General features: G+C 45.9%; 1 protein-coding gene across 3 annotated transcripts in view; it reads right to left on the minus strand.

Annotated features, from left to right (window-relative positions):
* TMEM94 (transmembrane protein 94) overlaps positions 1-17295 on the minus strand; it is a 734938-nt gene that overhangs the window by 452225 nt on the left and 265418 nt on the right. For all 3 annotated transcript variants that reach the window (XM_086930762.1, XM_086930761.1, XM_086930760.1), the window contains exon 9: positions 6935-7021. In XM_086930762.1, the coding sequence (XP_086786888.1) occupies positions 6935-7021 (87 nt within the window). The remainder of the gene's footprint in view (positions 1-6934; positions 7022-17295) is intronic.

Raw genomic sequence — 17295 nt, forward strand, 5'->3', positions numbered from 1 at the left:
CACTGTTGATCTTCAGGTTACTTATCCACCATCTCGTTGCCAGCTGCAGCGTCCTACCCACCCCAAGTACTCAACAATGACTACACCACACTTGGAGTTTAGTTTAACACGTCTTTATTCGTCTGCATGAAACCGCGTATTCAACATTCTGAATCTGCATTCACTTCACTACACTCCAATCGTACACAGCAGTTCTACAGAGTCAAGAGGGAGTCACAATGGTTCCTTCATTACAAACTCACATGACATTAAAATGTTTACCACAGGAGGGCAGAGTGCACAACTGAATTTGAATTGGTTAATTCAAATTGAATTGCATAGTATCATAATTAAAGTCATGTGTGACCTCCTGTACTTGTTTACTGCTAATACCATAAGAGGGACCAGAGAAATGTGTATGCAAAGATCCTTGAACAATTCACTGATGGAGCATTACCCTTCAATAGAAGATGTGGACATCTGGGCATGAAGTTTTGGCATCTTGGATTTAAGATTGATAAGAACCTTTATTAAATGCTGTCCCCACTGAGCAAATAGGTCTACAAGTAACTCCTATTGATGTGATTCCCCTCTCTGTCTGTCGAGGGTGTCTGATAATAAAAAATGTTATATCCTTTCTCCTAGCAGACAATATTCCACCAGGTATTTGTGATCGCCCATTCCCAAATCTCTAATGCTAAACTCCAAAGATGGCATGATTTCCTTGTGCAGCCTTTGTTTAAATAAAACTATGCTGTGGTGCTATCTGTTAAACTCTGACCCACTTGGCTCTATCTGAGAGAGGAATGCTTTCACAACTAGATGGATCGTCTGGATATCTAACACGAAGATGTTTGTTGAGCTTTCTGCTGGTCTTTAATAACTACGTATGCAAAGACTGCCAAAGTGTGACTCTCCCTAACCTGTGTGAGAGACATCTGTGGCGATGGTCACAGTTGGAAAGGGTTCTAGAAAAGTTCACTCCCTTTTCCTATTTTTGTGTTGTACGTGAACTATCTTAAGTAACAACTACTTGATTCTACCCATCACTGTTCTGATTGATCGTATACTATGTTACTTTTCTTTAGTCTTATATTTGTGGGTTTGGTCACACATTTTATGTATTATCATCATTTTATTATTCTTAGGACCCTCTGTTGTGACGATGTGTCATTCCGTGCTACGGGGGCTATCCCTTGGGTTATCCCTTGACCGGGGTGGTATAGTCGGAGGAAAGGAATGCTGTTTCCAAATTAGAGTGGTGGTTGAGGCGCTTGGGCTCCGTCCATTCTCTTGCCTTTTGCATCAAAGCACTGCCTGCGTTTGTGGCCATTCACACTAGGACTAAACGACACAGCTGCTGTGCGTGTCTCAGCTAAGGATAATGTTTGACATGTGTTTCCTGTGAAGAACTAAGATGCACAACCAACTGAACTGAGAGTGCATTACCACGCCCCCAATAATCAGCTAAGGATAATGCCATAACCATTGAGTCTTCAGTGGGTCGTGCAAACCATCTGAAAAGTCACTGTCACATTTGCTGTGTCTTATCTTTTTTTCATCAATTTGTTTCAGCGTTTAACCCACGTGACTACAAAACAAATGATCTCCATCCACTGGCATGTTTATCACTTTTATTGGACATTCTGATCTGAATCTGTAATTCAATTCTGAGTAGGTAAGATGCTATACTTAACTAGCAACTAATAATATCTGCTCATACCCGCACCGATTTTAGGAGCAAATACCATACAAACTTGCTCTCCTCAATAATAGCAACTGCCCTTTTCTTGTGCTCATAAGGTGTTCATCCGACTGATGGTGGCCGACTATAGCCTATATATTCCATTTTAGCATTGAAACTGGAGATGAGACACGTTAATGATGCAGTGCTCTCAACAATCCTCCCCACTACATGTTTTATTTATTTGCTTTTGCTGGAAGCCTACTAGTAGTCAGATAATTTAAGAATCTTTTCCATGCTCAGGCATGATAGGGGACCCTGCTTTTGTATGTTAACTAATGTTAATGGAATCTTAAGGCAATGTCCAATAATCACATTCTATTCTTGAGGTTACGGCCTTGCAGGCCTTGGTTGACAATGGACTTCTAAAGGTTTCTCTTCCCTGGTGGCTATACCTTGGCACTGGCAACAAAAGGGTATCCCCTGGCCTTACAGACTCTTCTCCTTTCCAAAATTAATACACTGGCTGATATTTCCAAGGAACAATAAATACTTATTTTCCTTATGTTAGACCCCCACTGAATCTAGTTGTGGCATGCTTAATCATTGTGTCTCATCCTGGTCCCTAAAAACCAGGATTGGCTCAACCATATTCCAGGGAACACTTTAAATATCGCTGTGACACCTAAATAAATACCTAAAATCAACCTAGGTTTCCTTTCATTAGCAGTTGTTTGGGTACAGGATTAAAATATCTTCGTCGCGGAGTAAGGATAGTATGGTCCTATGACCCTAATTCATCATCGACATGTTTCAGACGCTATGCTCAGGCCTCTTGGGATTAGGGATTATATCAAGACGTCAATAATGCACTGCCCCAGAAACACAATCACTCTATTAGAGAAAGGCATACAGTGCTAACTAGCATGCAAGCTAAGTGTTTTATTCGCCCATTCGAAAGGTTGTAGACTCTTGATTTCCTACTCTGAAATCTTGCCACACCACACGGGGAAAGCGGGTGGCATGTCCCTGCAGTCACACATTCGTCAAAGGTAACATGCTGTTCTGTTACCTATTTGGTATGTCGGCACTCTGCTAGCTCGCTAATATATCTTGGCAACAATGGTAAGAATGTATTCTTCTTCTGAGGGCTGGACTAAGGGTCATTTAAATGAAAAGAGGTATTTGGTTTTCCACAATTTGGAATCCATATGTGTTACTGCACTCTTTAAATAGCATGGTAAGTTGAAATGTCACAAGGCGGGGAGGGACGTGTGGGTTCACTGATTAAACATGGTTAAGCACTGAGCTCCTTTGTCCTTCATCATACATTCATTTGCTTCCCACCTCTACCTACCCCTTTAATTCTTCAGGATGCTGGTTATGTTGTAGCTCATTAAATTACCCTTCCTGTGTATCTCGTGGTTTGTGTAGTCAAAGTGGGAAATGGTGATCAAATGTCTCTAGAAAAAAAAATTCTGTGCTCTTTTCCATAGGTTTCTTAAGAATTATAAGGACTTGAGTTTTATCATAACACTTCCTTAGTTGAAAAAACAATTTCAACTCTGGAAACGTTTTTAAATATTATCTACTTAGGTAACAGATTCAACATCTAGCGTTTGACTGGTCACTTGAGAACTTTTCAACATAAGGTTTTTAGCTTCAGTTTAAACCCAAATGTAGAGTTATGTCTTATCTCATGTATCTCTTCAGTCTTTGATGTGTTCAAATCCCTAAAGCAAGGATGAAGGCAGATAATTGACTTTGTTTGAGTGGCACTCCTTAGACAAACATCCTCCAACTTTTAAATATGTGCTCTCCTACTAGTTGGGGTTTCGCTGACCAGCCAAATATTTTCAGATTATAAACTCCACAATTTACAATCCCACTGGAGATACTCCATCCATATTTTATGACTAGTATTGGTCAGCATAGTTAAGGATATTCCCAAAGTGCTCCATCTAACAGAGTGAGGGGGCTACTGCCCTCTCATTCCATGTCATGAGGTAAGAGATGGAGGTGTAAACGGATGTTTAGCTCAAGTGTATTGTTTTAGTTTGCCTACAGCCTTATGAAGATTATCTGTACAGTCTGCTCAGTGCCACAAACATGTGCCCCATGTTTACTCTCATGGGTGGACAATATGTACATTGCAAATGTGTTTTACTGCTCGCCATAGATTATGGGGGAACACAGGGACGCCATATGTATGGATACAGCAATTAATGGACTTCCATGCAGGCTGTTCTTTGTCCCTTGTGCACATTTAATCCTGCAAGGTCCCTGTTGCTCAAGGCCCCCTCTATAAAACTTCATTTACCCAGCTAATGGTGGGGAAAGTTCAACATAAAGTCCATTAACTAGCATATGTTTTCTTTACTCAGTGAAACCCCTCTACTCTATATCTAGAGGTCTTTTATTTGAATACACTTCACCAGTTCAGTCTGGTCTTACCAATGCCCATCAGTACCAGTATTAAACCTAAATATACTGTTCAGAAGTCTAAGTCAAAGAGAAACAATCCCAAACTATTAGCAGGTACCTTTGAAAAAAAGATATCCGGTAAAGTGCCCTCTCGCAGAGCCCACCGGGCATTGCAGTACTGGCCCGGCAAGTCGCATAGCCCAATGATGAAGCATGCCACCTTCGGGTGAGTGAGGGCAATTGTTCCTAAAAAACATGCTTCCAAAGGTACCTGGTAAGAGTTTGAGATAGTTTCTCTATGACAGCTTTCGGAAAAGTATACTTAGGTTTATTTTTGACATATATGAGGGGAGTGTATACTGGACGGCTAAATTCCTCGTCCTCTTACGTGATATGGTGTCTGTACCAATAGCCTTTCACCACCTGGACAAACAAACACTATGCACATCCTTCAGATAGGAGGAGGAGATTCAACTTGGAAAAAAAAGTAACACTGTCAATATCTCAAACATGTGACCCCAAAGACAAATAATGCCCTCCCTTGAGCAAGTAACGTGTATAACATCCGGACTTAGGGGAGATGATTCACATCAATTAAGCCCCAGCATATGCTCAAGTTTGTCCTACCCAAGACTAGGGCCAAGACTGGATACCTGTAGCCTCTTACTGCTGTGCGCAGTGTAAAAGGAAAGAAGCTGGGCTGCCTGCAAAAGAGGACCCCTCCCCACCTGTAGAATATGTACAAGGTCCCACTTACTGACTAATATGTATGGAGGACGCCTAAACAAATCAAGCCAACCAGAAGCCATGCAAATCATTCTACTCAACTGGCCTGGCTAAAGACCAAAGGCAAATAAGGATTATTTTCTGGTTGTGGAGCTGCAGAACACTCGCCTCCATCTCTGGTAAGCTGGTACCACTGCTGAAACTCCTATCACTGGCACACAGTGATGAACAGGATGCCTTCATCTGCTTAGCCCCAGAGCGATGAGGTATTTCCTTTACACCTCTGCAGATAGTGTTGTTTTGACTGTTCATAAGCTGGGTGTCGTGGGGTCCTTTGGTCAAATGCAAGCCACCAGATTGGTGGATGTCCCATCACAAGAAAATCTAGCCACATCCAGCCCTATTCAAGATATGAACCCCTAAAAACTGGGACCCCGGAAGACTACAAAGTGGGTGCTGATTCACTGCTCCTACAACCAGAACAGGTAAACCAGTTGCAGTTTTAAGCAGCCCTGCCAAAACTTTACATAAACTACCAGATCCTCCCTTAGTGGTTCTTGCTGTCTGGGTATGAAATTTTAGGTAAATTAATTGCTTGACCATTTTGAATTGGAAACTCTATAATTACGGCTTCATTCCACAGAGCGGTCCAATACTTGGAGCCAAAGGCAACTGATTTTGGAAAAGGGTGTGGTGATGGACAGAGTTTCTGAATGATGCAGAATACTCTTACCCAGTCAAGAGATCAGGGCTTGATCCATCACCGTTTTTTAGCTCACTGCACCATCCCAGCTCAGAACCTGGCTACATGCAAATTAGTCTGTTCCTGTCCCAGTGCATGATGGGAACAGGGCAAACCAAACTACCAAGCCAATTCTTATACTGGGAAGGAAACAAGCTACCGGGGACCGGTTTCTGGCATTTCAGCCGTCGTCGGCCCGGCTTGCTTGAATCCTGATGGTGCAATGAGCAAGGGACTCACGTCTGTGTATACCCTCCCACACTTAGTGTGGACAAAATCGATTTTGGAAAAGGGGGTGGTGATGGACAGAGTTTCTGAATGATGCAGAATACTCTTACCCAGTCAAGAGATCAGGGCTTGATCCATTACCGTTTTTTAGCTCACTGCACCATCCCAGCTCAGAACCTGGCTACATGCAAATGTGTCTGTTCCTGTCCCAGTGCATGATGGGAACAGGGCAAACCAAACTACCAAGCCAATTCTTATACTGGGAAGGAAACAAGCTTCCGGTGACCGGTTTCTGGCATTTCAGCCGTCGTCGGCCTGGCTTGCTTGAATCCTGATGGTGCATTGAGCAAGGGACTCACGTCTGTGTATACCCTCCCACACTTAGTGTGGACAAAATCGATTTTGGAAAAGGGGGTGGTGATGGACAGAGTTTCTGAATGATGCAGAATACTCTTACCCAGTCAAGAGATCAGCTTACTGAAACAGTGTGCCAAATGTGTTACAGCAATCTTTTGGCAAAATCAATGAGACCTGAAGATAGCCAATGGACCAAAAATACTGCCTGATAGGAAAACAATAGTCCGATAGTTCAGTGTTATTAGAAAATATAATACCTAGTAGTACGTATACAGTATAAACATATTTTTGTTTCTGGACTCCAGAAGGTGGTAATGCATTCTGTAGTCTTCCTGTATCTCAATTTTAACTGTCCTTTTTAGTTTATGTTTGTAGAAGTGGGCCACGTGGTTGATAGAACAGTAAGTACTGCTCCTTTTAGTGTTTGTCATCTTTATGCCATGCAGATGATACTGTGTTGATGAATTCTACTGGAGAGAACAAATGTTTCCAGCACCCTTTCAGCACTCTTCTGAATGGGACCATTTCTTTTTAAGTCTCAGGAACCAAATGGCTATTCATAAATAAGATTTTTGATTCTTGAATAATAGCTATTTGGTATCGTATTACAACACTAGTGAGTGTAGTATTTCTGCATAACCTAAGGAGCTTACACAGAAATTATCAATTAAGCACTTCTGCAAGTGAATAATTACATTTCATACACATCATTCACAAACAAATAAACCCAGCCAGGTGACAATACCAATCTGTGTCCTGATCTTTTGACAAACTATAAAAAAAGGATTACATACCTGCAGCTGGAGCAAAGCATAGAGTAAAGGTGGACTGCCTGGCGCATGAAAGATAAACCGCAGTGCATTTGTGATAAGGAATGCGATCTGTGAAAAGACAGACACCATGTAGATATGAAAAAGTAAAATGGGATTCAGCAAAGTCCAGAAAACAGTGGCTAAATATCTGAATAGATATGAGAAGACTCAGCAATAAAATGAATAAAACCTATAACAAAGGTTGAGAGAATGTAAAGACATTTGTTACATACTGAACTGCACAACACAATGAATAGAAGACTGCATTTCATGGTAATAAGCATTCTGAAAGTTTTTACTAATCTTTTAGGCCATATGAATCTCTAAGTCTGCAAACATTCTTAATACAGCCCACACCCCGTTAGGGGCACACACAAGAAAGAAACCGGTTTTTCTACCATATGAATGACGTTTGGGGAGATGGAATCAAAACGGTGACAAAAAATGATCTCCTGCATAACGGGGCCAGCAGTCTAGGAGAAGCGGAGACATGGACTATTTGTTTTGAAGATGGGAAGCTCAACATCAGTGTTCAAGGTGGGCCTTTTGCATAACTGGTAAGGTTATGGTGAACAGTGTCATTGCTGTAACTACGGACTAAAATCTGGGAATATGACTGTTAGACACTAAGTAAAATAGATTGCTGATACTCCCACCTCGGTTTATGATGGATATAAGTGCAATTCGGTCACAAATTATCTGCATTTTTTTATTTTCTTTATTGAATTTTTAAATTAGACAGTTGTCAGTTGCATATTCACTGCATAAGATACCATGTTAATAAACAAATGTTTAACATGGACTATATTTGCCAGCTCTATAAACCATACAAGTGTCTGTTGAGGGGTATGCAGGAGGAGGGGCTTTCACCTTGCGTGGTGTTTCGGGGGGAGAGGATCAAAAAGAGGAACCTAGTGTTAAAGTTTGGAGTTATGTGCAGAAACGTTGTCCAGATATCCCTGGGGCAGACGTAGGAGGTTGCAGGTTAGAGTAGTCCTCCCCCATGCCCTCACATCAGCTCATGCTCTCCAGACTCTGATACAGTGGGTGATATGGTGCTACCCTAATGTACTGCTATTTCTCTTTTGCACAGCAATAGCACCATAAAGACTGGACTTCGTACAGGATGCAGGACGTTTTGGGAGTATCCCAGGAGAGCATTTAGCATGGGCGGTCATAGCCGAAATGTAAGAGTATATAGCCGTCCAGTAGGTGGCCACTACTGGACATGGCCTGATGTGCGTGATCTGAACCGGGGGCGTCACATATTTTACATCGATCAGTTCTGGAGGGGTTAAATTTAACAGGGATAGCAGGGGAAAGGTAATACCTATGTAAGTATTTAAAGTGCAGTAGTTTATACCTCTGGTTAATGGAAATGGTCTTCGTTTGTTTGCAGCAGGAGCTCCATATTTGGTCTGTGAGCTGCGTCTGTAGTTCTTCCTCCCACTTGCCCCACACTTGTGTGGTGGTGTCTGGTCTCAATGGCATGCAGAATGGTAAAGTCTAGATGTCATATGGCTTGTCTCTAGCCTTGATGAACATGTGCAGGGGTGGCAAGTCATCCGGTGATAATTGGTATGTAGGCATGAAGGAGCGGAAAGTGTTGTGTAGTCTCTTGAAGACGAACAGGTCCATATAAGGAATATCTTGTGCTGCTATGGGAAATAGGTCCCCCAATGTAGGCAATGTGAAACAGTCTAGCATGCGTTTGACCAGTGCCTCCTTACTAAGGGGGAACCTTGGGATGTCGGGAAGGGGAAGATCCCCAGAGTTCAGAACCCCCTTCCTCCCCAGCAATCATTGCATTCTGCGCCAGGCCCAGCATTTTGTGGAGACATTCTGAATATCGGTCTCCATTGGTATGCCCTTGGGGAGCATCTGTGAGTGGAGTAGATCAACTGCACAAGTTACTACTTGTGTAATGATATATCTGTAAGAGACATTAGTTAGTGATATATTCCTTACCTTAGACTATCCCCAGGCGTCAGACTGGATCCGGAAATTTTTGTGTAGCAGTATCCGTGCGCGTCGGTAGGCGTCGTCTGCGGCTCCGCGTCCGTAGTCGGCGTCGTGGGTGCCGTGATGACGTCGGAGTACTTAGACGCCGCCTCCGCATGCTGACGTTAGTTCTTAGACACAGCTTTTCCGCGCCAGAAACGCAGAGCTATGCTATAAACCAACACTGGTGCCATTGAAACTAGGGCCCTAAAAGGGGATGACCTTAACCCTAGATATCGGTTCGCAGAACGGGGAGGGTGGGTGGGTCGGTAAGGAATCGATCGCTAACTAATGTCTCTTACAGATAGATCGTTACACAAGTCGTGACTTGTGCATCTGAAAGAGACACGTTAGTGATAGATTCCTTACCTCAGAATAGATACCCCAGCAATACCAACCCCGGTGGTGGGTCTGCTAACCAATAATCACACCAGAAAGTCCTGGAGGATGGAACGGCCAAAGAAGCCATCCCTCCGGACTTGGCTGTCCAGGCAGTAGTGTCTTGCGAACGTGTGCAGTGAGGCCCACGTAGCTGCCTGACATATGTCCTGCAAGGGGACTCCTCGGCCCAGGGCCATGGCCCAAGTGGAATGGGCCCTCAGCCCAGCAGGAGGTTCCTTTTTAGCCAAGGAGTAGCACGCTTGGATGCACAACACGATCCACCGAGAGATGGTCCGTTTGTGCACCGCCCGTCCCTTCTTAGCGCCCACGTAACCAACAAAGAGTTGGTCATCCACCCGGAACTGGCGTGTGCGATCCAAATAGAATGAAAGCGCACGTTTTGGGTCCAGACGGTGGAGCCGCTCTTCCTCCTTTGAGGGATGCGTAGGCGGAAAGAAGGTGGGCAAGGTGATGGACTGCCCGATGTGGAAGGCTGCGACTACCTTGGGCAGGAAAGAGGGCTTTGACCCCAACACAACCTTGTCCGGATGGACAGAAAGGAAAGGAGGTTTAGAGGATAGAGCTGGGAGCTCACTCACTCTCCTGGCAGAGGTGATGGCAACCAGGAAGGCAGTCTTCAAGGTAAGAAGGCGGATAGGACAGTTGTGAAGTGGCTCAAAGGGAGCGCACATCAGAAAAGTAAGAACCAGGTTCAAGTCCCACTGAGGCATCACGAAGGGAACAGGTGGAAACGTATGTGTGATGCCTTTCAGGAATCGATTAACAACAGGGACTTGAACAAAGAAGGTTGATCAGTGTGACGGGGTCGGTTTGCCGGCAGGCACCTCGAAGGCTGGTACCTCCCCACGTGGATTTTCATCTTGTGACCCCCCCCCCCCCCCCCCCCTCTCCTATCTTTTCAGCCAGCACAGCCACAGGTCACATCAGGACCGGTCGAATGGTATAGCTGCGATGAGGAAGACAGCGTGGACTGGCCCTTTAACTGGCAAAGACCCAGAGCGGAGGAGGAGCTTCGACAGGAAGTAAATATGCCAGGAGAGGAGAGCCGGGTGTGCTTGTTCACCAGCGTGGGAGTTGGAGTGGAGGACGATGAGCGGAGAGGAGAGTTGTGGCGAGAATGGAACGAAGACATTACGAGAGAGGAAAGACCCGGAACACCATCTACCGAGGCGGAGGAGGAGTTGCGAGACCCGTCGACGGCGCGGGAGCCAGGAGGCCACCGGCATCACGAGCCGCCCAGCCGCACACGACCTGGAGGCGTGTGGCTCACAGAGGTACGTGATCGTATCTCGGGTTGGGTGAAGCGGAGAGGGAACAGAGTGTAATTGAATCCCTGTCCCTTCCATTTCCCCGGGAACCCTTCCAGCACTCCCACCTCCTCCCCCCCCCCCCCTCAGTTCACTCACCTATTGTATATAAGCACCAACGGATTCCTCACTCCCTTTCCCCTCACTAGTGAGTAAATTACCTAGTACTGAGACGCCCTCTCTTGTCCTTTCCTCCGAAGCGGATTAAGGCATAACCACGGAGACGGATCCGGTGGAAACGCGATGGAGCCCTATCCGGAAGAAGGCAGAGGCTACCCGCAGGAAACAGCGTCCCGAGAGAAGCCGATCACCGAGGAGACCCTGTACCGATATCCTATTTCAACAAATAAAGCCTGCACATACCAGAACCCATTTGTTGCCCTTTACTGTACACCCCGCTACAATCAGGCAGCCTTAAAAAGGCTGAAAGAGCAGAAAGGTAGCCCTTGATAGTGCCCAGAGCAGAGCCCTGCTGGGCAAGAGAAAGAAGTAAGAGAAGAACCTCAGAGAGAGTCAGAAGAGCGATGATGTCTCTTCGACTTCTTGTGCTTACCTGACGACTACTTCAACCCAGGGGAGTGATGCCGACTCTCGGAGCTGTGATGGCTCAGACCCCGCGACCTGTCCCTCGACCTCTTGTGGGACCGGGACATCTCGCGGCTCGGGGCCGACTGCCGGAGTTCGAGTCAGGGCAGGTCTTGTCGTCGTGGTAGACGCCGAGACAGTGGAGACACCGACGGTCTCCACTCGCAATCCTCACAAGGCTTGAAACCAGGCATCCCTATCGGCACCGTCCGGAGTCGCAAGACTCAAGAAAAATGATCAAAAGGGATCAAAAAAGTCAAGTCAAAAGTGACTAAAGTACTGTTTTTTTCAGATCTGCACTTGCTGGCGAGGAAAAAAGAAGAACTGACGACAGCACGCGGAGGCGGCGTCTAAGTACTCCGACTCTGTCATTACGGCGCCCACGACGACGGAGCCGCAGCCGATGCCTACCGACGCGCAAGGGTACTGCTATGCAAAAATTACCGGATCCAGTCTGACGCCTGGGGCTATTCTAAGGTAAGGAATCTATCACTAACGTGTCTCTTTCAGATTGCGTGCGTTTGGGGCGAATGTATGGGAAGCATGCATGGGATGTGTGAGAAGGGACCTCTTTCTGCATGGTAGCCCCCACTTTTTGCTGAACTGCAGATGAGCTTTGACTGAGTGTGCCCTGGGCTCCTGCCAATCATGTGCCCAGGGCCTATGTTCTTTCCCTAAACCTGCATACAAAAAAAAAAAAAAAAAAAAAAAAAAATTTGGCCTCTGGCCACAGGTCAGCCCCTGGTAAATGGTACCACAGGTAAGACCTCTGAGCACTGATTGTGCCACCCTTAGAGGCCCTGTACCATTACACTCACACACTGACTTTGCAGGCTGCGTGTCTTGTTGCAGAACAAAGTGAAGAGTCGACATGGCACATATCCCTGTGTGCCATGCCTACAACCCACTGCCCTGGTATAGATCAGTCACCCCTCTAGCTGGGTGCCCTATAGCAGTGGAGAGGGTACAGGTGCATGAGTCCTGTACCTCTACAGTGTCGAAGTCCATTCTTAGACATTGAAGGTGCAGTGCTGCCATTAACAGTATATGGTGCTGGACGTTTGTCATTACAAAGTCCACAGCACCATAACGGCTGCACTGAAAACTGAGAAGTTTGGTATCAAACTTCTCAGCACATTAAAACCCACACTGACGCCAGTGTGGGATTTAATGAAAAATGCACATCTTAGAGATGCCCCCTGAAAAACGATCTACCACTAGTGTCCAGGCTGAGAGGCTGCTTTCAGCTGCCACCGCCAGACATGTTTTTGGACCCCTGGGTTGAGAGCCTGCTGCTCTCGGGGGCCTGAAACAATGCACATCCAGGGATGAGGTGCCAAGCTTCTTACCCCAGGATGGGCAGGGTCCACGAAGGGGAAGCTTCAAAGGCTTGCCGCCTTTGTCAGATTCCCCAGGCCACTTGATTGCTTTCAGCAACTGGTCCCCACTGGTTCTGCACCCACTTTGTGCGGGTGAACGGGCAGGAAAAACAAGTAAGGAAGAGAGGTGTGCCCACCTCCTCCAACTCCACCCCTCAGGTGGGGGAGGGAAGGTGAAGCACAACTCTAAGTACCCGCCCTCTTGCAGATGGAGGGACCCAGACAACCAAGGAAAAGCTTATGTCTCTCTCCCACTGGAGGGTGGCATAATAGGGGGTGTACCGACCCCATGGAAGGGACCCATCGGTCCCAACCTTTTACTTACCTGTAACACCCCTAAATCTAGTATTTTGGGGCACCCCAGAACCTTGCTTCCTCAGAAAAGAACCTACAAGAAGAAAAGAAGAAGGACAGAACAGCCGTGCCGAAGCTAGCAAGAGGAGGACGCCCACTTACATGGCCCCAGCCCTACCGGCCTGTCCCCACCTCGAACATTCGCCAGGGAAATCCCGGTGTGCCTTGCAGCCAGCAACCTTGAGAAATCCGGAGGACCTGCCTGCCTTCAATACCAAATAATCAGCCTCCTGTGAACACTGGATTTGTTCAAACAACAGACTGCAGCTCCGCAAGGATCCACAAGTTTGCACCACTCTGCACCAGACGCCCACAGCCTGAGTTAGAGTGGCCCAACAACAAGAGGAGGTCCCCCCGGCAATCCGGACACGAAATCTGGCGCCCCCTGACCTGCCTCAAGCCTCCAGCCGATGCCTGCAGCCTCAACCCGGAAGGTTCCCCCCAACCGTATACAGGAGCTGGTAAGAAGATCTGACCCTAAAAGGCACCCCTGCACCCGATGCCCCAGAGCCTTGGGGGGCCCAACCGATGGTGCCTAACCAACCCCCAACATCCCAACTTACCTCTCCAAGTGGTGGTCGCACCCAGAAGACCTTTGTCCCGAGCCTGCAGTGCTTTCGCAAACTGGAGACTCCCTATTGAAAGCTACAGGGCTTCAGACGCCAAAACAGCACTCAGCACCAGCCGCCCCAGTGCCGCTGAGGGTGCATCTTTTGTGTTGGCCTAGTAACCCATTTGCCCTCAGCTTAAGTCCAGTAGTTTTGCTCCCATAACCCAGTGGGCTGCTGGTCAGCAGCCACCAACCGGAGGCCACCTATCCCCCTCTGGATAACATTGGGCCTCAGCACTTTACACCCGGCCGCACTAGTGCAGCTGAGGGTGCAATTCCAGTGCATCACTGACCCTGAATACCAACTCCCACAACAAAGTACTTGCCTTTGAACAGATAACACTCTTTTCCTCCATAGGATAACATTGACTGGTTTTCTGTGAAAAGTTTCTTAGTGTGGAGTTGGAAAATCTATGGAAAGCTTTCAAACTAACCAAATAACCAAAACGCTTTTACTTACCTGTTTACAGGAAATGTCACAGTGAAGTATCCAGGCATACTGCACTGTGTAAGAAAAGTAATCTTAAAAGTATCTTACCTGTCCTTTTACTAAAAAGCCTATACAAAGTATATGGGCTTTATTTCCAAAGCATTGCATTCTCAGAACCAGTACTGTAATACAAACAAAGTGCATATACAAATACAATTCAAACTGTTTACAAGCTGTATATTTACTGGCAAGTACTTATCACTTACCTGTGCCAGTCTGGCTTGGTTCTAGAAAAATAAAATAACTAAAAGAATATTTTTATACAAAAACAATTAGTCTGAAGTTCAGTCATTGAGTGTGTGAATTCATTTGCTGAATGAGTGTGTACAACAAATGCTTAACACTGTCCTTTGATAAAGCCTTACTGCTCGAGCACACTACCACAAATAGAAAGTGAGGTGCTATCTACGTTACCCCTGCCTACCTATTGGGTTCCACTGGACTCTGTTCACACTATACCTCACTTTGGTATAGTATATACAGAGCCAGCTTCCTACAGGGTGGTACCACCAATAAGTGTATTGGCACTGGGCAGCAAGATAATAGAAGCGGAAATCTGGGACCCCAAATCCCCCTCATTATACAGGGGTACTTTGATCCACAGATCCACTTGTGCAGTGAGCAAGGCCATGGCAGGGCCATTAGTTCCGTGGCAGAATCTGATCTATGTCCCTGTGTATGTATACACCAAGATATTTAGTGCCATCTGCAGCCCATTGAAGTGGGAGGCCGGAGGGGGATGTATGAGCGGTAACCATCAGTGGGAAGAGTTCTGACTTATTCCAGTTGACACAAAGTCCTGATAGTTCTCCATATCGGGCTATTAGTGTGGGGAGGTTGCCCTGTGGGTGCCGAACAAAGAGTAATAGATCGTCTGCATATAGGGAAAGTAATATAGGGCCATATGTTAATTAAAGTCCACAATGCACCTGGTTATCCTGCAGAATACAGACCAGTGGGTCCGTTGCAGCTATGAAGAGGAGGGGGGGAGGGGGAGGGGGGGAACAGGGGGCATCCTTGTCAGGTGCCTCGGAATATAGGAAATGGTTAACAAACAACAAGGGCCACCCTAGAACAAGAACCTGGGGCAGTATCAATTGTATTCCAAGCAGTGGTTCATGAGCTAAAATAAACTATAGAACAGTTGGTGTAAAAACAGTAAGAAATTTTCCAAAGAAAGGCACAACTGTGATGGCTTTATTTCATAATAACCATGTACATAGATAATCTCAAAAAATGTTGAATATAAATTCAATAAAACACAAAAGAGGAACAGAGATAATGAGGGCACTTAAACAGTTACACAAACAATGATGAAGTTAGGAACATTGACAAGTGTAAACTGAACAAACAGTGGCAGAGAATAAACATAAAACAACAACAAATAACAGAATACACAATAGAACAATTGTGTCCTCTCTTAATTAGGCCACGTTTTTATGCGTCAACGGCGTTTTGACCCACAAATACTTTAGGAGTCATCTACAGGACAAAGGACTTGAAATATATGAGCGTCCACTTTCTCTATGGATCTCGGCAGTCTACACTGAGGGCAAAGCACCAATCTTCGTGGGTCAGGCCAAAATCCCGAAATTTTAAACGAGATCTTAAAACTGTCGGTAAGCCAAAAAAAAAAGAGTCCCACTAAATTACTTAAATGAATTGGACAGACTTGGGTGGCAAATTCAGTAAGAAAATCAAGATGGTGGTGTGCCCAACAGTCAAATAGCAGAATCACAGTCGTGGTTAATAAATGAATTATTCTAGACTAAAGTTTTCTTGTGTTCCGCATACTTGCGGAACATGAGAAAACTAGGTAAGGAAAGGCATCCATAAGAGCACTGTTTATCCATAGGAGGGCCACAGGTCCAGTGTATATTACTTTAATCAGTGCCAGGAAAGGGGGGATGCCAAGTTTGTGCAAGACTGCATTGAGAAAGGACCACTCTGGTGAGTCAAATGCCTTTACGCCATCTAATAAGGCAACTGCTGTAGGTGTGGTAGGGGATACTTTATGTAATACTGAGAATATAGTGCAAAGGTTCTGGGAGATCGACCGATGGGGCACGAATCCGGAGTGAGCCTGTGAGATGATCTATTCCATCAGCAATGAAAGCCTGGTAGCCTATTTTTCGACTAGGATTTTGTTGTCTAGGTTTAACAATGAGAGCGAGCAATATGAGATACAGCGGCTGGGGTCTTTACCTGGCTTTAATATTACTTAGTATTGCTTCTCGGAGCAAAGGCAGTAATTCGCCCTTACTCAGTGCCTCATTGTATACGATTAGGAATTACGGAGCCAGCTGTTGCTTATAAGCTTTGTAAAAGGCTCCTGTCAGTCCGTCTAGTCCTGGTGCCAGGATCCATCCAGGGCCGAAATGGCTTGCGTTACCTCCTCCATCTTGATAGGTTCACTCAAGAACTCCGGATGGGCTTTCGACAGCCACACCATTGCGATCTCCTCGAAGTAGGAGGATCTCGGAGGGGTCTCTAGTGGTGCGAGCCGTGTATAAAGTCTGATAGTAGCGTGTGAACTCTTGCAGGATCTTTTCCCCCCCACTTATGACTGTGTCGTCATCAGAGCAGAGCTCCGTTATGTAGTCCTGTTGGCGGTCTGGGCGTAGCAGACATACCAGCATTCGTCCAGGTCTCTCCCCTTCCCTGTATCTGCTGGCATTGTCCGCTTTAGTACCTTGGAGTAGTGTGTAGCACCCATTCGGGTCTGCGTGGTGTGCACGCCTAGTGAACAGAATATTTCTAGGGACGAGTATACATGTGCCTTGGGAGTAGGAACTGTAACTTGGTCAGTAAGGATGGAGGCCCCACTGCTTGGTGGTTTGATCTTTTTGGTGGGGGTAGGTGCGTTTCCTGTAAAAAGGCAATTTTTATATTATACCTCTGTAGGTAAGAAAGCACCGGTTTACCTTTTCTCGGACTGTTGGTACCACGGATATTCCAGGATATAGCAGTAAAAACTAGCCCCTTGGGCGACACAGGTCTCTGAAGTGAGCTGGGATCGAAGCTGACCTGACGGGATATGTTGTGAGGTGGCGTGTAAAAGAGAAAGTGTGATACTCCACGAAATAGCAGAAGACAATTAAGTTGCTAAATCCACCCACAATACATTAACCGTCATCTAGTGAATTCTAGCTGTATAAACGAAATATCTTAACAAAAAAATTCCCAATTTGCAACAGGTGGTGATCACCATGGGG

Source organism: Lissotriton vulgaris, chromosome 7 (genome assembly GCF_964263255.1).
Source record: "Lissotriton vulgaris chromosome 7, aLisVul1.2, whole genome shotgun sequence".
NCBI lineage: Eukaryota > Metazoa > Chordata > Amphibia > Caudata > Salamandridae > Lissotriton > Lissotriton vulgaris.